The sequence below is a fragment of the Neoarius graeffei genome, chromosome 11, assembly GCF_027579695.1.
Source record: "Neoarius graeffei isolate fNeoGra1 chromosome 11, fNeoGra1.pri, whole genome shotgun sequence".
In the NCBI taxonomy this organism is placed as follows: domain Eukaryota; kingdom Metazoa; phylum Chordata; class Actinopteri; order Siluriformes; family Ariidae; genus Neoarius; species Neoarius graeffei.
Window position 1 is genome coordinate 9336502 of NC_083579.1, and position 22769 is coordinate 9359270.

General features: G+C 42.1%; 1 protein-coding gene across 1 annotated transcript in view; it reads left to right on the forward strand.

Moving 5' to 3' along the window:
• The window catches only part of reep3a (receptor accessory protein 3a), a 70362-nt gene extending 49315 nt beyond the window's left edge, over positions 1-21047 (forward strand). Inside the window, exons 6-8 of the mRNA XM_060933375.1 lie at positions 2720-2846; positions 13637-13764; positions 15703-21047. Of these exons, the coding sequence (XP_060789358.1) occupies positions 2720-2846; positions 13637-13764; positions 15703-15777 (330 nt within the window). The 3' untranslated portion in view covers positions 15778-21047. The remainder of the gene's footprint in view (positions 1-2719; positions 2847-13636; positions 13765-15702) is intronic.
• The last annotated feature ends 1722 nt before the right edge of the window (positions 21048-22769 follow it).

Consider the following 22769-nt stretch of genomic DNA (forward strand, 5'->3'; position numbering starts at 1 on the left):
TGCATGAAGAAGAATTTGAGTAAAAAGAAATATATGTTATTTACCAGCTGGGAGGTCCGTATCGTGAAATACCGTGACCGAGGTCTTGAGAGGGCCGAGGTCAGTATTTAAGGCCGAGGTCACGGTATTTCACCATACGGACCGACCTTAAGCTGGTAAATAATATATTTATTTTTTTCTTTACCAAATTCTAACAGAAAACGAGAGCGCCCGAAAGGGAAAACCGAGCCGAGCCGCCATTTTGAATCCTCATTCACGGCTGTAATGCAAATTGCTTCCTCCTCGGTATACAAGTGCACTTCCATGGCAGGAAAAAACTACATTTTGCCATCTATATAGTCCCCTATTTATACAAAATTGAATCATTCAGGATTCAGCCATGTTTTTGCTCGGCGTTAGCAACAGTTAGAGGTTTTTAGCTTTCTCCTGAAATCTTTTCTTTTATTTCTTCTTCCTCAGGGTAGTAAAACTCGCTTTCACTGTGAAGACTGTAGTTATCGCTGTCCATGCTGTAAAATTAATGCTATTCTCCTGAGAAATGCTGGCAAAAAATGTATAAGATTTTTGATAATCTGATAAATAAATCTTATTAAAAAAAAGATAAATGTTGACAAAAAATGCTACTAAGTTTGTTGTTGTTGTGAACGAGCGAGTCTCCAGAGGTCCATAACCGAGGTCCGTAACTGGGGTCCGTATTGTAGGATATAGACCCGCTCGCCAGCCAATCAGAGCGCAGGATTTGATGGAAACCGGACCACGAAAAAAATAAAAAGAAATATTTCCTTTTCTTTTTGCTCTGCTGGAGAAGGAAAGTGCTATCTACCGTCTTCCAAATACATTACCTCACACACGCCTGTGATTGGTTAATGTCCTGTTGATTAACAGGGGAAGGAGTAATACCATCTCTCTCTCTCGGACGCTCGTCCACGGGTAACTGTGATATCATGAGGATCCATACTTGCATGTCCCGATGATGATGATGATGATGATGATGATGATGATGATGGGCTGAATTTCGTAAAAAGTGCTCAGGAATGCTTATATCGCTAGACCTGAGGTGACACAGAAGCCATAATTTCCTTAGCAATGTAATATAATAGATTAAAAATTATGTTACTTGTTAGAATAGGATGAAGATCACATGCAGTGTCTTGCAAAAGTATTCATCCCCCATTGGTGTTTGTCCTGTTTTATCGCATTACAAGCTGGAATTAAAATTGATTTTTGGGAGGTTGGCGCCATTTGATTTACACAACATGCCTACCACTTTAAAGATGTGAATAATTGTTTTTATTGTGAGACAAACAATAATTAAGATGAAAAACAAACAAACCCAGAAGTCTGGAGTGTGCATAGGTATTCACCCCCCCCAAAAAAGTCAATACTTTGTAGAGCTGCAATTACAGCTGCAAGTCTCTTCGGGTATGTCTCTATTAGCTTAGCACAACTTGCCAGATTTCTGTTTTTTCATCTTAATTATTGTTTGTGTCACAATTAAAAAATGGTAGGCATGGGGCGGCACGGTGGTGTAGTGGTTCGTACTGTCGCCTCACAGCAAGAAGGTTCTGGGTTCGAGCCCAGTGGCCGACGAGGGCCTTTCTGTGCGGAGTTTGCATGTTCTCCCCGTGTCCGCATGGGTTTCCTCCGGGTGCTCCGGTTTCCCCCACAGTCCAAAGACATGCAGGTTAGGTTAACTGGTGACTCTAAATTGACCGTAGGTGTGAATGTGAGTGTGAATGGTTGTTTGTCTATGTCTCAGCCCTGTGATAACCTGGCAACTTGTCCAGGGTGTATCCCGCATCTCACCCATAGTCAGCTGGGATAGGCTCCAGCTTGCCTGCGACCCTGTAGAACAAGATAAGCAGCTACAGATAATGGATGACTGGATGGATGGATGGCGGTAGGCATGTTGTGTAAATTAAATGCTACTAACCCTCCAAAAATCCATTTTAATTCCAGCTTGTAATGCGACAAAACAGGACAAACACCAAGGGGAATGAATACTTTTGTATTTTGTACAAGACAATGTACTTATTTGTTTCCCTTAGTCTGTATTAATGCACTTAAAAAAAACAAAAATATTTGTTGTATTATGTTTGGTATCACTTTTTAGGCCCATCAGTTCGGTTTCTGGGCAACCACAACATAGGACTGGGCAGCATCCAGAAGATTTCGCTTGCCATTTGTGTACTTACGCTTCTTCTTTCTGCTCATAGTTGAATGAGTGCCCTTTGCAACGATTCAGGAAGTTACCGTTTTACTTCCTGAAAACAAAATTAAACACGAAATAACAAACGAAAGTGCAGTTCAGTCTAATGGTGGTCATTAGTAGATATAAGAGTCTCTCTGCAAATCTGACATTACAAATTTGCACTACACACACGGCATCAGGAATCCGTTCAATTAGCAATCGCATCTGTCTAATTCAGCCTAATCCATCTTGGGCGAAGAGACAAATGTAGGAATCGAGACATCTGTTGTAAACATACAGACTCGCTCCTTACAGCTGTGCCCCAGTCTCCAGAAAGATATTTCCCTCATTAGCGACAGCAGAAGGAAGATGTTACAGTGACAGGATACTGAAGGATATTACAATCGTGAATTGTGTGAAAATGCCAAGGCTGGGCGATGAAATCCTCTGCTACAGAACATCTTTGTGTATGTGAGCGCTTGGACATGAGCATGCTGATTGATTTGGCAACATGATTTGGTTTTACAGGGACAGGGTGCCATCAGCGAGCGTCTCAGGAGCTTTAGTATTCCTGACCTCTCCCAGGTTCCTTCCAGCCAATCAGCATTCGCCAAGCCAGCCAATCAGAGTGCAGACCCCAGGACCCAGGGCTCTGGTAGGAAACTGACACACAAACCTTCAATTCTCTTTCGTCAGAAGTCTAGGAATAACATATTTAATAACAGTACAATTATAAACATGGATAAAAACATGTTTCCAGACAACACATGGTCTCTTTTGGTCTTTTTATTTTTTGATAAAGGAGTCTTGTACGGTACAACTCTTTGATACCCACTTTTACAGGAAGACTGATGACCTTCTCAGTCCCAGGTTACAGTATTTTCATGAAGTCACCATTTCCGCAAGTTGTATCCCAGGATCCATTATAGAATTTACAGTTAGGTCCATATATATTTGGACACTGACACAAATTTTCTTTTTTTACCTGTTTACTGAAACATATTCAAGTTATAGTTATATAATGGACATAAAGTCCAGACTTTCAGCTTTCATTTGAGGGTATCCACATTAAAATTGGATGAAGGGTTTAGGAGTTTCAGCTCCTTAACATGTGCCACCCTGTTTTTAAAGGGACCAAAAGTAATTGGACAATTGACTCAAAGGCTATTTCATGGGCAGGTGTGGGCAATTCCTTCGTTATGTCATTCTCAATTAAGCAGATAAAAGGCCTGGAGTTGATTTGAGGTGTGGTGCTTGCATTTGGAAGATTTTGCTGTGAAGAAAACATGCGGTCAAAGGAGCTCTCCATGCAGGTGAAACAAGCCATCCTTAAGCTGCGAAAACAGAAAAAAAAACATCCGAGAAATTGCTACAATATTAGGAGTGGCAAAATCTACAGTTTGGTACATCCTGAGAAAGAAAGAAAGAAAGCACTGGTGAACTCATCAATGCAAAAAGACCTGGACGCCCACAGAAGACAACAGTAGTGGATGATCGCAGAATAATTTCCATGGTGAAGAGAAACCCCTTCACAACAGCCAACCAAGTGAACAACACTCTACAGGAAGTAGGCGTATCAATATCCAAATCTACCATAAAGAGAAGACTGCATGAAAGTAAATACAGAGGGTTCACTGCACGGTGCAAGCCACTCATAAGCCTCAAGAATAAAAAGGCTAGATTGGACTTTGCTAAAAAACATCTAAAAAAGCCAGCACAGTTCTGCAAGAACATTCTTTGGACAGATGAAACCAAGATCAACCTCGACCAGAATGATGGAAAGAAAAAAGTATGGCGAAGGCATGGTACAGCTCATGATCCAAAGCATACCACATCATCTGTAAAACACGGCAGAGGCAGTGTGATGGCTTGGGCATGCATGGCTTCCAGTGGCACTGGGTCACTAGTGTTTACTGATGATGTGACACAGGACAAAAGCAGCCGGATGAATTCTGAGGTATTCAGAGACATACTGTGTGCTCAAATCCAGCCAAATGCAGCCAAACTGATTGGTTGGCGTTTCATAATACAGATGGACAATGACCCAAAACATAAAGCCAAAGCAACCCAGGGGTTTATTAAAGCAAAGAAGTGGAATATTCTTGAATGGCCAAGTCAGTCACCTGATCTCAACCCAATTGAGCAGCATTTCACTTGTTAAAGACTAAACTTCAGACAGAAAGGCCCACAAACAAACAGCAACTGAAAACCGCTGCAGTAAAGGCCTGGCAGAGCATTAAAAAGGAGGAAACACAGCGTCTGGTGATGTCCATGAGTTCAAGACTTCAGGCAGTCATTGCCAACAAAGGGTTTTCAACCAAGTATTAGAAATGAACATTTTATTTACAATTATTTAATTTGTCCAATTACTTTTGAGCCCCTGAAATGAAGGGATTGTGTTTAAAAAATGCTTTAGTTCCTCACATTTGTATGCAATCATTTTGTTCAACCCACTGAATTAAAGCTGAAAGTCTGAACTTCAACTGCATCTGAATTGTTTTGTTCAAAATTCATTGTGGTAATGTACAGAACCAAAATTAGAAAAATGTTGTCTCTGTCCAAATATTTATGGACCTAACTGTAACTGTGAATAATCATGTTTAGCCATTTTTATATTTTCTCTGAAGGATTCTTCTGGACAGCCTACAGAAATCAGTTGCAGTTTCTCCCTGTTGTGCAGAGCAGAACTGTCAGGACCTTGTAGGCGTTTGGAGAAGGCCCAAACATATCAGCATTTCAAAATGTTATATTTAATTTCCTTCATTCTTTTGTAATTTCATAATAATTATTCTCTTATTGGCCTCATTTTCTATCAAATTTTCCTCAGAAATGAAAGGGTTACTGTCCTGAAAACATGAAAATCGAGTTATCCAATGAGATTTTTGTTTGTTGTGTCTAGGCTGAGAAGAGTTTAGAGCTGCTCACTCATTGGTTAGGACTTCATTGCCGGGACAGAAGGCCATGGCAGCATATGTTTATGTAGGAAGTGACAAATTAATTATAGTGGGAGGGACCAAAAATTTATCGCCCTCGGCCTTCTCAAAGGCCAACACTAGTTTACCCATGGGTCGGCACCGTCAGCACAGCAGTGAAGTCACCTTCCAGCCAGTGTAGCGTTCATCAGTAGTGTTAGAGAATGCTAATAAAGCAGTCAAGCCAGTGCTATCTATCGAGAGCAAGTAGCACAGGCTAACAACCGAGAAACTAAGATTTCTGTCTCCAGATTCTTCTTCCACACTGCATGCTTGCCACGGTATTTTTCACTCAGACTTAAGTATTCATTTCCCTGTGTAATTTACTGAGTTACTTTTAAAATCAACATCAACAACTACACACAACGGAGCAACCTGGCAGCCTGCCGCTAATCCCTTACAAAATCCTTTGCCCTGCTGCTTTTTTGGTGTCTGGCTAAGGTTTGGCTGAGCTCAAGTCCCAGCTCTAATAGTAACAGTTCGCCACTGATTGTAAACATGAATGAAGAATATCTAATGAAGTTTTGGAGCCTTTCGGGTGTTCTACGCATCTTTTTCTTTCCCGGCGAACAAAGAAATGCTTCTGCGCATGCACAGCAGAAAACTTTCTCATTGAATATTCGCATCAGGTCCGACGTGTGACGTCATGTTGTCTTGACAGCCATGCGATATCGTAAACCATATTCAACACTCATTCTCCATTGGGCAGAGTGGCATAATACATGTAGGATAAGCGATATGCTAACAATATTGCATGCTATCGAACCAAATGAATGAAACCTGCTAGAAGGGAATAGAACACGTTTTTATTCCATTGAAAAAGCGTCCTGTATGTATAATAATGAATAATATCGTATGTATTCATTGCACAACCAGAAAAGAACCCACTCACTGATACAGCTTTAATTAATTATTACAGTTCAATAATATTGTTGGGTTGGATCTATTAAAGGAGAACTGAAGGCACATTTTTTTATTATCAAAATTCTATTTATCTAATTTTATTAAATATAGGAATGCGGGCGGCACGGTGGTGTAATGGTTAGCGCTGTCGCCTCACAGCAAGAAGGTCCTGGGTTCGAGCCCCGTGGCCGGCGAGGGCCTTTCTGTGTGGAGTTTGCATGTTCTCCCCGTGTCCGCGTGGGTTTCCTCCGGGTGCTCCGGTTTCCCCCACAGTCCAAAGACATGCAGGTTAGGTTAACTGGTGACTCTAAATTGAGCGTAGGTGTGAATGTGAGTGTGAATGGTTGTCTGTGTCTATGTGTCAGCCCTGTGATGACCTGGCGACTTGTCCAGGGTGTACCCCGCCTTTCGCCCGTAGTCAGCTGGGATAGGCTCCAGCTTGCCTGCGACCCTGTAGAACAGGATAAAGCGGCTAGAGATGAGATGAGAATGAGATAGGAATGCGTTTTTGATCGCTATTTTGTCGCTGCTACAGCAAGTTATGAGTGTTTGAAATATGCTCTGTAATATATCAGTCCATATGTCAAAGCAATGGCCGTAAACAAGACGCGTTGAGACCTGTGCGAGACATCGTAGGACGGAAGTAAAACGTACATCGGAAATCAAAGTGACCGACATCTGCCAACGTTGTCAAAAGACGCGCGCGGCCTCTTTCGAATGCTGATGTAATCAAGCCGGAAGTTTTTTTGTTTTGATAGCGTTCAGGAAAGTTTGCGAAAAGTAGGCAGTAATCGTCATTTAAACTCGTTTTTGTGCAATACTTCGTTTGGAAAACAGTTTTCAAAATGGCGGCACTGACACCTGGTCGACACTTCACGTTTTGAAGTCTCACACAAGTCTCGTGAAGATCGCGCAGATAAGCGACGCCTGCCGTGGACCAAACGAACTAAATTCAACACGGCTAAGAACCGAACAGGCCGATAAGTATCATATTTAATTGCAATTAGTTGCCAATACGAGTCACGATATAAGGTTGCTAAAACCGAAAACGTAATTGAATAACATGTTAATTAAGAAATAAAGCAAGTTTAAAAATGACTTCAGTTCTCCTTTAAGAACAAGGTTCTTGAACAACTTAACGGACCAAACACATGCACACTGTTTCGCAGATATGCACTTTAAGAGAGTGTGTTAGCAGTATAGTTGTTCCTTCTCTAACTTCTGCTCAGCTCTGGAATATAAATAGAACATTATATGCCCTGGCACTGGCATTGCCTTTTTCAGTCGAGTCAGAATATTCTATGAATATCACAATCCACTCGAAACCTACAGACTGTCATTCCTGTTTATTCTGCACATCCTGCAAAAATTTCTATTCCATAAGCTGCTTTTTTTGGTGCAACTTTCCCCACAGAAATAAGGAACGGATGTGAATATTTTTGATTACTGGCTGCTGTGGCTGTGTTGCAGGATAAGGAGGGCGCACCTTGATTAAACTGCCTGAAATGATCCTCAAAAGCTTCAAAGACAGAATAATCTCTCAGTGATTTAATTTGAATAGCAACTGGTTTTACTTCCATCCAGCCTCATGTTTTAGTTAGTAAATTACTTGCAGAATTTAATATTGAAAGTGATCTTGTGAGTTGGATAATGGACTTTTTAACAAACAGAACACAGAGAGTTAAGGTAAATGGTTGTCTCTCTGAAAGGCGTGTCTCTTCTACTGGCTCCCCTCAGGGTTGTGTACTTTCACCTTTACTATACATCCTCTACACTAACGATTGTAGGAGCCAGTATAGTAATAGACATATCCTGAAATATGCTGATGATACAGTCATTGTCAGTTTACTGCAGAAACATGAATCCCAGCATGGGCCTGTGGTCGACGAGTTTGTTAGTTGGTGTGACAGGTCTTTTCTCCAGATCAACACCTCTAAAACTAAGGATATGCTGATAGATTTTAGGAAAAAACAACCTGCTTTTCCTCAACCCACCTGTATAAAAGGTAGCAGTATAGAGGTGGTAGAGCAGTATAAATATTTGGGTACTGTGATAGACAGTAAACTCAAATTTGATGTAAATACAGAGACTATCTGCAAAAAGGGTCAACAACGATTGTACTTCCTAAGGAAGCTTAACTCTTTTAATGTTGATAAGGTTATTTTGTCTTTGTTTTATAAATATTTTATTGAATCTGTTCTTACTTTTGCTTTCATTGCCTGGTATGGGGGTATCAGCCTGAAGGAGAAAAATAACATCAACCATATTGTGAAGGTGGCTGGTAACATAATAGGCTGTCCACAGGCTTCCTTAATAGATATTTATGAGAGGCAGGTTATGAAGAAGGCAGATGACATATTGGATTGTGTAAATCATCCTCTTTATTGTTCTTTTGAGGTCCTCCCTTCAGGCAGGAGATTCAGAGTCCCTTGTTTTAAGTTCAACAGGACAAAGTACTCCTTTGTACCAAGTGCGATTAGGTTGCTAAATTTGCACAATCCTTGCACTTAGATGAGAAGCTGTCTATAGCATTTTTAACTTGTAGTCTGTGTTACTAATTTGTATGTGTATGTGTTGTTATCTGTTGTGTTATCTGTATGTTTACCTGCTGCAAGACAAGTTTCCCCTCCTTAGGGGACAATAAACTTAAACTGAACTGAACTGAACTGAACACTTTGAAAAGCTCGTTTATAACTCTGATCGCTTCTGACATTTCCTGTGTACCTCTAAATACCGGGACACGACATTCCAGAAATATTCCTCGCCCACTCTAGATTAGTCACGCACTCAAAGACTGGTCATGAGGACAAACTCGTCTTGAACTTTCTCATTAAGGGAACAAGTTTAAGAGGAGAACCTGACTCCATGTAGCAGTCAGAGTTAGACCCCTAAAAGCAGGCTTTATTAGACTTTTTTCTGACCCATACAAAAATCTCTTCATAAAAGAATCCTTTGTTTGTCCCCAAAAGCCTATTTGATGCATCTGATAAATTTCTGCTATTCTCAGGAAGTTTGGATGAAAATCCCAGCATTTGTAGCACTTCTACAATACTCTGGCCATCCTTGCTCCTTGCTAAGGTCTATAGCCACTCAGGAGAGCAGCTCTGCCTGCTCACTATTTCGCAGGTGTGTCCTATCCCTTTTCCACCAAATCAGTTCCAGGGCTGGTTCGGGGCCAGTGCTGGTGCTGGTTCACAACTCGTTCAACTTGCGAGCCAGCTGAGAACCAGTTTGCTTTTCCATAGCTCACGGTGCTAAGGGAAGCCACGTCATTACGTCGCTGTATACGTCAGTTACGTCGCTACGTTTGCATAAACTTTGGCGCGAATATCAAAGCAAAAACAACACGGAAGAAGCAGCAGCAACAATAATAATAATAATAATAATGGATGACTTCACTTTTGTACAGCTGCTGCTTCTCGTCGCTTAAAAATGGCAACCTTTTGCGGTCTTGTTATGGAAGCAGTTCTTTCCTCTGGCCCAGCAAAGAGTTGGTGCTCGCCTGGAACCGTTTTTTCTGGCCCCAGAGCCAGTTCTTTGTCAGTGGAAACAGAAAACCCAGTTCCAAACTAAGCACTGGCCCCGAACCAGCCCTGGAACTGCTTTGGTGGAAAAGGGGCATCAGAGAACAGGACAAAAGTCGAGGCCACTCGCACCTGTCTTTCACACAGAGTATCCCCGTGTCCCAGTTGTAAGGATCCCCCAGGAACACCTTCAGTGAGTCGCAAGTCATAAGTCCTTCCCATGTCAGAACCTAGTCTTCCCAGGCAGTCTCCTGTCCTAGTACTAACCAGGCCCTTGAGGCACATAGGGCGGCGCCAATCTCCATTTCCGTAGCCCTCTGCCTCTCGCCTGTACAGCTAGGGTTACAGTGGGGGGCTAGTCCTCTGGTAACCGCAAGAGTTTGACTCCCCACTCGTATCTGTATTGCAGTGTGCCTTGCCAGACGGCAGTAGGTACCATTTTTATGATGGTCTTTGGTATGACCCGACCGCGAGTAGAACTCAGGATTTCCCAATTGAGAGGCAGATACACTAACTACTCCTCCAGTGAGTACCGCAGATTTAGTTGAGGACGGCCTACACTGCAAGTGCCATGGGAGACTGTCCAAATAAGCAGATATTTTGGGAGCCGGTGGTCCAGCATATGGATCACATGACCAAAGTACTGGAGGCGACAGTACTTACTTCCTTACTTACTGCCTGTTATGCCTGCTGGCATGTAGGGCAGCAACAAAGGCTGACCACTTCTGTCTGTCCTGGGCCAGTTTCTGTCCTGTGCCCCAAGTGTGGTTCAGGGTCTTCATTTCTGACTCTACTGTGCGTCTTCAGATGTTCTTGGGTCGCCCTGTCTTACGCCATCCTTCTGGTGTCCAGCGTAGAGCAGTATGTGTGATGTTATTTTGTTCTCTTCAAATGATGTGTCCGATCCATTTCCTTCGCCTTCACATCATGATGGTTTCCATGTTATCCTGATTGCACTGCGCGAGTAGTTCTTGGTTAGAGATGGTTCTTGGCCAGAAGATGTGTAGAATTCGACGGAGAATCTTGGTGTGGAATGATGAAAGTTTGGAAATGTCACACTTAGTGATCCTCCAGCATTCTGATCATCATCATCATCATCTTTTCCCATTAGGTGCCTTTCCCGCCTTAGGGTGCGTCTGTCTGGATAGGTTGGGAAATCTTTCCTCCAGCAGTCCCATGAAATCTGATGTCTTCATCATCATTCTCCTTGCCTGTTGGGTGTCTGTACCCAGCAGGGATTCTATCCTAATCCATATTGTCCTAGATGTTCTTCTATCAAACAGAATTTGCTTCTGAAATGCACTATGTTCCATTCTGCATATGTGAGCAATATACTTGAGATGTTGGAGGTAGCAGAAGTCCTGGACTGGTAGAGTATGTGTTAGTTCACGCAGTCGGGCATTAGAGCTCTTGAAGTTCCAGTCTATTTCTCCTTCTACTTGAGGTCCTGGGTCAATATTTGGCTTCCTTCTTTCCTGCTTGGAGTATTCTTACATACATATCCTCCAGATATCATTTTCCACAAGAAGCCATGCCATATTACCTTGATCTTCTTGAGCTCATTTTCAGACAGTTCCCACACTTGAATGCTGTACAGAAGGTGCGGGTGGACACATGTAGTGAGGAATTTCACTCTAGTTGTTAATCATATCCTCTGGTCTGTTAAGATATGTTTTAACGCATTCCATTTCTGATAATCAGCACCGATTCTCGTATAGAGGAATTGTGATGCATCATCAGAGTTTGTGATGGTATATCCAAGGTATGTAAAACTACAAACATTTTTAATCTTGTTGTTTCCAACAGATATTATGCTTTCCTGCTCCTTGATTTCCTCATCTGTATTGAAAGCCATTGTTTCAGTTTTATCATAGGATATCTGCAGTCCAAAACGCACAAAGTTATTATCGTAAATCTGTAGAATATTCAGGAGCTCATCAATAGATTCAGCAATTATAGCCTGATCACCTGCATGTAGCAGTTCACTGGTTCTGTTTTCACCATCTGCTGGGCAGTCACGAAGTTCTCTTGGAGATACTTCATTTGGGATGCAGTATTCGATCCTGAAACCTGTCTTTGGTTGCGCAGAAACGCAGATGGGCTGTGAGGCCCGCGCCAGAGTGACAGAGTCGCCTGCGGCGGTGGCAAGAATGGCCCGGCCAAGCCACCATGGAATGTCTGGCCTTGTGAGCTCTCGCATACTATTCTCCTTTCCTTATGGAGTACCTTGCACAGCAAACAATGATTGACAAACGATGTTGTGCCCCCATCGTGTTGTCTCTCTGGACCTCCAGAAATGATGCCATGTGGTGCACAAAAGTGCCACAGACCGGATGGATATGGAAGTTGCCCCGCAGTGACAACTGACTTGCCGAGCGATGCCATCCGTTGGCTATTTGAGTGGCTCTTCTGCATGCCATCTGGTGGTGTGCCATTGACCCTGTTGGGTTCATCTGCCACATTGCACCAAAAAGCGCCCTGCTGCCTGCAGCTTATTGGTGATGTACTATTTAACCCATAGCTGGAACCCAGGCAGGTACTACCACTCCGGGTCAGAGTGGACCTGGAAGCAATGATGATTAAGGGGTAACTCCACGTTCCCCAATACTCAAGTCCTCCTGAACCTGAGACTCACCACCGGTTGCAATTTAAAGTCATACCCAGGACTTATAGAAGTGTAGAGAGAACACAGCTCTTGTACAATCTTAGCTTGGTATTGGTGCTATACTGGGGTGACCTCCAACTGCTCCCCAGGCTACTCTGGGTATGTTGTACGTTGCTCTGGATAAGAGTGTCTGCTAAATGCCATTAATGCAATGTAATGTAATGTTTGTATCTCAGCAGCATATTCCATAAGAGAGCACTTTTCAGATTAAAAAAGAAACCATAATGAAGGCTGCTGGATTTTGGCGCAAAATGAAGAAGCGAGTGTGACAGTCAAAGTGTCCAGAAGAACTGCAGCTGGTTCTGCAAGATGCTCAGTAAAACCTACAGCTCAGTTCCTTATAAAACCGCACTCATTAGACCTGAGACTAAAGCAAAGGGTCGTCTCACACCAAATATTGACTTTGTTTCATTTATTATGGCTTACTGATTACTGTTTTTAGTATTTTTTTTAAATGTTGAAACATTTCATTTCATTATTTTTAAGCCATTTTTGCTGTACAGTATTTCTTTACATCTGTCCAGAACTTTTGCACAGCACTTAGAGTGGCAACGATTTTGATTGTTTCTGGTTAGATAAGATTTAGAATGCTCCAATAATTAGTGATAGCAATATATAGTGGTTATTAGCTCATCCGGCCGACAGGCGATGAGTTTCTGCCATCAGGTGTTGTCCATCGTCCCTCCAGCGTCGTCCACATTTCACGAAAATTGCTTCTTCTCTCTCAATTCTTCACTGATTTTTATTCTTTTTGGCAGGAAGGTAGGTCTGCCTGGGGTGCATGTACTATAGCTTCTATCCAAATTTGCATAATTGCAATTAATAATGAAGATATGGCGTAATTAATCAATCCCTAACGAGCAGTTTCCACACGCATCGCTTCTTCTCCCTCAAATTCTTCACTAATTTTGATTCTTTCTGGCATGAAGGTAGGGGTACGTAGGGTGCATATAACGTCTAGCCAGATTTGCTTAATTACAATTATTAATGAAGTTATGGATTAATTAAGCCTTCATGTGCAGTTCAACAAAAATCGCTTCTTCTCGGTCAATTCTTCGCCGTTTTGGATTCTTTCTGGCAAATAGGTCGGGATTCCTCGGGTGGATATAACTTCTATATATAGCGTGTATATAGTGTATATAGCTTGCAACATTTATTGCGCAAGGTGGCCCACTTTAGATCATTCCTTCTGGACTAGACGGGACTGGAGTGAGCTATGCCATCATTGACGGTCTCGTACAGTGTGTGTGTATATATATATAATATATATATATATATATATTTTTTTTCATTTTTCTAGTACTATTAAAATGTGTTCTATAAATAAATGTGACTGGTCTGGTCCGGCTTAAATCCTTCTCTTCTGTTAATGCCCCATTAGAGTACAAACAGGCAGGACATGGGGAGGAAGTAGACGGAATGTTTTCTGAGGATGACTCATCGCTGGCAAAGGGTCTGCGCAGAACCCAGAGTGTGAAGATGAGTCGTGCTAAAGTTGTACGCAAAGAGGTGTGTATGCACACAGAACAGTTTGTTAATATTGGGAGATCTGTTTGTACGGAAGCCGTGAGAGGCCCTTTATTCACCGTGTTATCCCGAGATAACGACATAATTAATTCAGGATGTCGAGAAAACAACACAACTAATTCGAGATCTCGAGAAAACAAAAACGTTATTCCGGGATAACAACATAATTAATTCAGGATCTCGAGAAAACAACACAACTAATTCGAGATCTCGAGAAAACAAAACCGTTATTTCGAGATCTCGAGAAAACAAAACCATTATTTCGAGATCTCGAGAAAACAAAACAATTATTCCGTGATCTCGAGAAAACAAAACAATTATTTCATGATCTCGAGTAAACAGCTGAGAAATGGTTCATTCAGGTGCGCCAAGAGACTTGTGATATGCTGACTTTGGGGCTATTTCTCATTCTGTATAGAGATCTTGCAGTCACGTGACCGGAAAGTACACAGCCGCCATCTTGTCGGTAAAAAACACATCTAAATACTACTGCACTCATGTACAGAATGGATCAATTTCAACCGACGGACTACACGGCTCATTTTTCTAATGAACAGATAACTAGATATATGTCTAAAATAAACGATCTACAGATTAGTGACCCTTATGGCTTACCGGACGGAGTTTTCACGACCGTGTCAGTGGATATTGAACTGCCAGCGGAATACCCAGACGTGTATAATTACCTCATCAACTTTCCCTCGCTGTTCAGTGGTGAAGCACTGCGTGCTTATAAATCTCTGCACAGTTATCTTTACAGAAATTCAGGATTTGTCAGCCGCGGCATCTTGTAAACAAGAAAATAATCCTCATTGGACGGGTAAGTCACTTAAGTATTGAGTATAGCACTGACCAGCCGATTATAGAATAGAATAAGGTAATTCCAGCTGTAATTTCAAATCGTCCGTCTTGTTTACCACGGATCTGGTGTTGGAGAGGTAGAGGCTTAGCAGTGGAGATTTGAGTAGCTGTTTTCTGAGCTTAGTCAACAGGCCGGCTCTGCCTGCAGCCTCGCTTTTGCTTCCGCTCCCGGCGCCGCCTCCTTCGCTTTGCTTCCGATAACAATCCACGCAGACCCCGCTGGTCTCGCTATCTCGTCCAGAATGTTGTGCATGCGATGGAAATCGCTACAAACCGTCATTTTCTGCTGGAAACCAATGTCCAGTAAGTCCATACGGTTGTAGTGGATATTGAAGTCCGGTAGAGACGAACAACACGCAAAAATACACACAAAAAACATAAAAAACGTGCACAGGTAGGGAGAGCTTGTAGCCGCAGCCGTTGTAGTAGAATTGTATATAGTAGGGTTTTCCAGAAGAAAAGGTAGAAGTAGAAGGCGGAAATATGGCGTTTGACCGACAAGATGGCGTCTGTCACAATCTGGATCGGCTGTGACGTCACATGCAAGTGCTCCATTGACGCAACTTTGGTCATTAGAATGTCTGGAATAATCGATCACCTAATAAGGCAATATTTTGATCGGGGTTGACACAGGCAGAGATTGCATTAAGTCTTTTAATAAGGGATAATTTCAAAATTATTAATAATTAAATATGTCCGCCAATTTCTAAGTCTTCGTTGTCTGACCCACAGGGGGGCGCAGCTCTGCTAGAAATCTCAGCTGTTTTCTCGAGATCATGAAAGAATTGTCTTGTTTTCTCGAGATCACGGAATAATTGTTTTGTTTTCTCGAGATCTCGAATTAGTCGTGTTGTTTTCTCGAGATCCTGAATTAATTAAGTCGTTATCTCGGGATAACAAGGTGAATAAAAAAAGATTATATGAGGGGCCTCTCGCAGCTTCCGTATGTTTGTAACTTCACATACTATTAACATGTGTGCTATATAATCTTAATGTATTATTTTAATATATGTGTGTGTGTGTGTGTGTGTGTGTGTGTGTGTGTGTGTGTGTACACAGTCTCGTTACGGCTCCCTGAAAATTAAAACCAGAAGGAGGCCAGTGATCACTGCCAACACGTTCGAACAGCCATGATGAACAGAAAACATACCATAAACCAGCTTGGATCATCCCCTTGGGCAAACCGCAAATGAACAAACTTTGCATGAACAGGCCTAGTCCTTTTTTTTTTTTTTTTTTTTTTTTTTAAACCACCCCGACCACCCTCTGTATGAACAGGCCAGGTCATTATGTGTCACTGAACAAACCTTGCATGAAAAAACCCTCATCATCCTGTAATGCATCAGCAAAGTATGAACAGTTAGTCATTCCTTAACACCCACTAAACAGGCCGAGTCATCGCACAGCACAGCTTTGGTATGAACAGACCTGATCATCCTGCAGCACATACCATAAAAACCGCTATAGAAAGAGGTCTAGTCAATCCTTCATAGAATGGAAGGATCCTCTGTATAACTAGGACAGATTATGCAATAACACACCACAAAAGCATCTGCATCAATAGGCCTAGTCATTCTCTAACACACCACTGAGGACTGTACTAAAGGTGATTTAACGGATATCATCATTCCAGAAGACACCTCAAGAGCCTCTATGAACATCTATGTCATATGCTGATGATGTAACCTATTTCTGAGTAGCACCCGTATCCGTATACCTGATCATTCCTCAACACACACCACAGAAACCACTATATTAACAAGTCAAATCAATCTGTAACACACAGCAGAAGCAGAGTGTAATGTCAAACGCATCACAAAAACCATCTGTGTCAACAGGCCTGTCGTTCTGTATCATTCGTCCAACAAACCCGAGGATCAGAACGATGTTGCCTTTGTATAACAACAGAGATGATCAGCTAAAGATCAAACGACACCTAAAGAGCCTCGAGGAACAGTCCTGATTAGATCGTTTGAAAATATACTAAAGGGAAACATCTAACAGACCCTGTCATCATATCATGTAATACAAATCCATAATGCCAGTGTAGGAACAAGATCTGTCGTTCCCGTGTGGGTGGCATGGTCGCCTCACAGCAAGAAGGTTCCGGGTTCGAACCCAGCGGCCGGCGAGGGCCTTTCTGTGTGGAGTTTGCATGTTCTCCCCGTGTCTGCGGTTTCCCCCACAATCCAAAGACATGCAGTTAGGTTGACGTGGGGCGGCCTTGGGCTGAGGTGCCCTTGAGCAAGGTACCTGATCCCTGACTGCTCCCCGGGCGCTCTAGTGTGGCTGCCCACTGCTCTGAGTGTGTGCGTGTGTTCACTGCTTCAGATGGGTTAAATGCAGAGGATGAATTTCACTGTGCTTGAAGTGTGTGTGTGACGAATAAAGGTTTCTTCTTCTCTAACACACACCCAAGGATCCTCTATAGGAACAGCTTCATCAGTCTGTAACACACATTCAGTGAGCGTAGATATAAACAGGCTTCATCATTCTGTAACAAACCAAAGGACCTTCTATACGAACAGGCTTTATCATTTCATCATTCCGTAATAAACCCAAGGACCTTCTATACAAATAGGCTTCATGATTTCATCATTCTTTAACAAACCCAAGGACCTTATTATGAACGGGCTTCATCATTTCCTCAAACCATAACAAACCCAAGGACCTTACTATGAACGGGCTTCATCATTTCATCAAACCGTAACAAGCCCAAAGACCTTATTATGAACGGGCTTCATCATTTCATCAAACCGTAACAAACCCAAAGACCTTATTATGAACGGGCTTCATCATTTCATCAAACCATAACAAACCCAAAGACCTTACTATGAACGGGCTTCATCATTTCATCAAACCATAACAAACCCAAGGACCTTATTATGAACGGGCTTCATCATTTCCTCAAACCGTAACAAACCCAAAGACCTTATTATGAACGGGCTTCATCATTTCATCAAACCGTAACAAACCCAAAGACCTTATTATGAACGGGCTTCATCATTTCATCAAACCGTAACAAACCCAAAGACCTTATTATGAACGGGCTTCATCATTTCCTCAAACCATAACAAACCCAAGGACCTTATTATGAACGCGCTTCATCATTTCATCAAACCGTAACAAACCCAAGGACCATACTATGAATGGGCTTCATCATTTCCTCAAACCATAACAAACCCAAAGACCTTATTACGAACGGGCTTCATCATTTCATCATTCCGTAACAAACCCAAGGACCTTACTACGAACGGGCTTCATCATTTCATCATTCCGTAACAAACCCAAGGACCTTACTATGAACGGGCTTCATCATTTCATCATTCCGTAACAAACCCAAGGACCTTACTACAAACGGGCTTCATCATTTCATCATTCCGTAACAAACCCAAGGACCTTATTATGAACGGGCTTCATCATTTCATGAAACCATAACAAACCCAAGGACCTTATTATGAACGGGCTTCATCATTTCATGAAACCGTAACAAACCCAAGGACCTTATTATGAACGGGCTTCATCATTTCATCAAACCGTAACAAACCCAAAGACCTTATTATGAACGGGCTTCATCATTTCATCAAACCGTAACAAACCCAAGGACCTTATTATGAATGGGCTTCATTTCATCATTCCGTAATAAACCCAAGGACCTTCTATATGAATAGGCTTCATGATTTCATCATTCCGTAACAAACCCAAAGACCTTATTATGAACGGGCTTCATCATTTCATCAAACCGTAACAAACCCAAGGGCCTTAGGGCCTCTACATGCTCTTGCGACAAGGCTTTCGCAGATAGCTTTTCGCAGACAGTTGTAATTTATCGTTGAGCGGGGAGTAATAGGCGTGCGCGATGTTATTCACCGCCACAACGCAAGGGGGTGCGAAGTCGCGAAATCGCTAGGAGAAGTTGGTGGGTGTGGTTAGTTGAGTGTTTATCCTCCGGTTACTTATAATGACTAGAACTGGAGTCGTATAGATGTACGTACTTCCTTACTTCCTCGATCAGCCGCTCTTCGTGCTGCTCCATCTTTGCTCGTGTTTTTAAAAATGGCGGTAGTGAAAACAAAACAAACCGGGAAAGTAGGGAAGCGGAAGTGCGTGTACAGCAGATGTAGAGTGGACCAATCAGAGCCCTCTTGTCTGCGACGCTGTCTGCGAGGCTTCTGCGGTGGTCACAATTTTTGGGAGGTGCACGCAGGGTGTCTGCGAAGGGGGGGGGGGACTACGCAGGCGCCATCTGCGATGCCATCTGCGAGGACTGCGTTGTCAGCATAAATTGGCCTTTACTATGAACGGGCTTCATCATTTCATCAAACCGTAACAAACCCAAGGACCTTATTATGAACGGGCTTCATCATTTCATCAAACTGTAACAAACCCAAGGACCTTATTATGAATGCGCTTCATCATTTCTTCAAACCGTAACAAACCCAAGGACCTTACTATGAACGGGCTTCATCATTTCATCAAACCGTAACAAACCCAAGGACCTTATTATGAACGGGCTTCATCATTTCCTCAAACCTTGACAAACCCAAGGACCTTATTATGAACGGGCTTCATCATTTCATCAAACCGTGACAAACCCAAGGACCTTATTATGAACGGGCTTCATCATTTCCTCAAACCGTAACAAACCCAAGGACCTTACTATGAACGGGCTTCATCATTTCCTTAAACCGTAACAAACCCAAGGACCTTATTATGAATGGGCTTCATCATTTCTTCAAACCGTAACAAACCCAAGGACCTTACTATGAACGGGCTTCATCATTTCTTCAAACCGTAACAAACCCAAGGACCTTATTATGAACGGGCTTCATCATTTCATCAAACCGTAACAAACCCAAGGACCTTATTATGAACGGGCTTCATCATTTCATCAAACCGTAACAAACCCAAGGACCTTACTATGAACGGGCTTCATCATTTCATCAAACCGTAACAAACCCAAGGACCTTACTATGAACGGGCTTCATCATTTCTTCAAACCGTGACAAACCCAAGGACCTTATTATGAACGGGCTTCATCATTTCATCATTCCGTAACAAACCCAAGGATATTTTTACATGAATTTTTTGTTTTTTATTCTGTAACCTACCTGAGGAACCTCTATATGAATGGGGTTAGTCATTCCATAACACACCAGACGATGATGATCATCAATATGAACAGGCTTTGTCATTTTCCAAGGATCTTAAATACAAACGGACTTCGTTGTTCCATCATTACACACCAGATGATCCTCTCTATAAATGGGATTCGTCATTCCGTAAAACACACCTGAGCGTCTACTATATGAATGGGCTTCATCATTACATAGCGAATACACCTGAGGAGTCTTGAAAACTTTTTTTTTTTCCTAGGTTATCCCTTAACACATTCTAATATTAAACATTTAGTCTGAAACTAAACATCAGCACAACATTTTAGCCTGGGAACCCGATCACTCGTGTTTATTACCTTTAGTTGCTTTGCGTCCTCGTAACTTTATATAAAAATATAAGGCTGCTAGAAAAGGCTGCATCATTCAGTGCTAAGTAATGAAATCAAATCAATACTGGCCTAAAATGCTGGATAACATTTAACATAAACACGCCGTGAAGATGTGTAACGCTGACTGACAATTTTCTTAATTTTTTGGGATCATCGTTTCGCATCTTAAGCACTTTCTATTAAAAGATAATATTATGGGATGTCGTCATAGCAACGTCTTTTGAAACAGTTCTGACCTTTATTAATATGTGTATCAGATCAGGATATTATTTATTTACGATATTTAGATTAAGACCAAATTCTTATAAGAGCATGTCTGTATCGTACATTCATTTCCACTTTGAGAATGGGAGACACAATGACACACATCCAGTCGTGTTTCATAAACGCTGGTCTTTATTTTATTTCAGCACTCCGCTCGTTTCCAGCAGGGACAGCAGTGATGATATTGTTTCGGTTTGAGTTTTGTTGCAATACCAAAAAGTGGCCTTTATTTCCTGAATGGAATGAAGCCTGAGCTCATATTCAGCACTTCTCCAACACTGACGTACCCATTTCCTGTCTGGAAGTCGTAATGCTCGGCGGCATGTTTACAATTTAGTCTTTGTGTTTTTGTTTTTTGCTTTTTTTTTTTCCGTCTTGTACATTGTAATAGTGCTTTGTTTAGGGCATGTGCAGATAATTTTATCATCAACACAATGTTGTGTTGTTTTTGTTTCAAATGTCGTGTATTCCTGTGTTCGATTCAGAAGGAGTCGATTTTCAAAGGCACCATTTTGAGGAGCGCTTTGTGCTCCAAATCCTGAAGGCCGTATCCCATAATACGGTTCACATGACAAGAATTGCCTCAATGTTCAGAAGCTATGGCAGAAGTAAACTAACCATTTATGAAATACAACATTGTGATATGTTGATTAATGTGCCTACACTTTAAAGGGGTACCAAATATAATATATACAGTTGCTGATGTGACAAAGTAACGTATTCTTAAGTATTCTATCAAATTTATATACTAGAAAACAACGAAATATCTTGGCAATTGTAAATATAATAGTCAGTACGCTAAACGGCACAAGAGTCGCCATTTTTAAAAGACCGTGACGTCAGCCCTACCCACTGCACTAGGAGAGAAGCGTGTAATCATGGCGTCGGGTGCATCAAGTGAAAGCGACAGCTCTGTCGAATCATACGAAGAGATCCCGCAAGACGCACTGCAAGCAGGCTATGGCTTAGAAGGGTACCAGTTTGAACCAGTTTGTGTAGCCGATCACTTACAATTCATCCTACTTTCCGATTCACACGTGCTATTCCCAACCTCAATGAGCCAACACAACTGGGCACATACATACGTCATGAGTGTTGCGCAGAGAAAATGAACGTGCATTCTGATTGGATAAAATTAATATCATGGCGGGCTGTTCAAACTGCGGAAATAGTTTGCTCGAGCTACTTTCAAAACACTATAACTTTCCAACCTTAGAACAAAAAACTTTTGTAAGTCTTGAATAAGGTTCGTTAATGTGTGTTTTATTGTTATATTTACTCTATATATTGCCCTCTGTTCCCCTTTAATTTAGACTGAATGTACAGACTAGAGGTCTGCGCGGGACAGAATTTTCAGTCCCGCCCGCTCCCGCAAAGAATTATGATTTTCAGTCCCGCTCCCGCCCACGCCTGCCATATTTTGTCCCGCTCCCGCCCGCAAATCCCGCATGATGCAGACGTTCGCGTTATTTCTCACGAAAGTTCTTGTCATTGGCTTGGGGAATTAAACATGCTGAGCTTAGCTGAGCTCTCCACTGACCGATCCTTCACCTAGCGCACGGAGCGAGGGTGCGCGTTGCCAGGCAGCATGCGCAGCTGAGGTTTTACAGAGATACCCATTGTGAGCTTCACTAGAGGAGCTCTGCTCTTCTGCCATGATCGGAGATCTCAAACACGGAAGAGCGGAAAGGAATCGGAAACATACGAGACCACATCCGCAAATTTAGGCATCTTAAAATGTTTTTATTAATGCCAAATAAAATATCCAGCACAAATTATATACGATAGAAATAAATTAATCATTTATAAATTTTAAACACATTTTTAGTTAGCGGGACTGCAGCTTATCACCTCTCCCGCCCGCTCCCGCATTGTGCACTCCCGCTCCCGCCCGCGCCCGCAATGAGCTTTCAAAATTTGTCCCGCGCTGCACTGCTTTGCATCGGGTCCCGCGGGAGTGCAGGGCTCTAGTACAGACTACATCCAAGCACATTAAGCACCGTGGTATTGTTTAGAATTGAACCGAATTAATTGTATTGCACTTACATATCGAGTACGTATCCATTCCATTTAAATGTAGCTTTATGGACTCAGATTTAATCTAGCCCTGGACTTCACTGTACATTTAAATTCTGGATTAGACTTCGTTGGCGTCCTGGAAAAAAAAAAAAAACACATAAAGCAATTATTTCATTTTAAATCCATTAACAGATTCCAAACTATACCAGAAATACAGTCGCCTGCCACTTTATTAGGAATACCCATAACGTCCACCTGCTGTTTTGTGCAGTTCTTTAATCAGCCGATCCCACAACGCATCAAATCACGCAGATACAAATCAAGTAGTCTGGCTAAC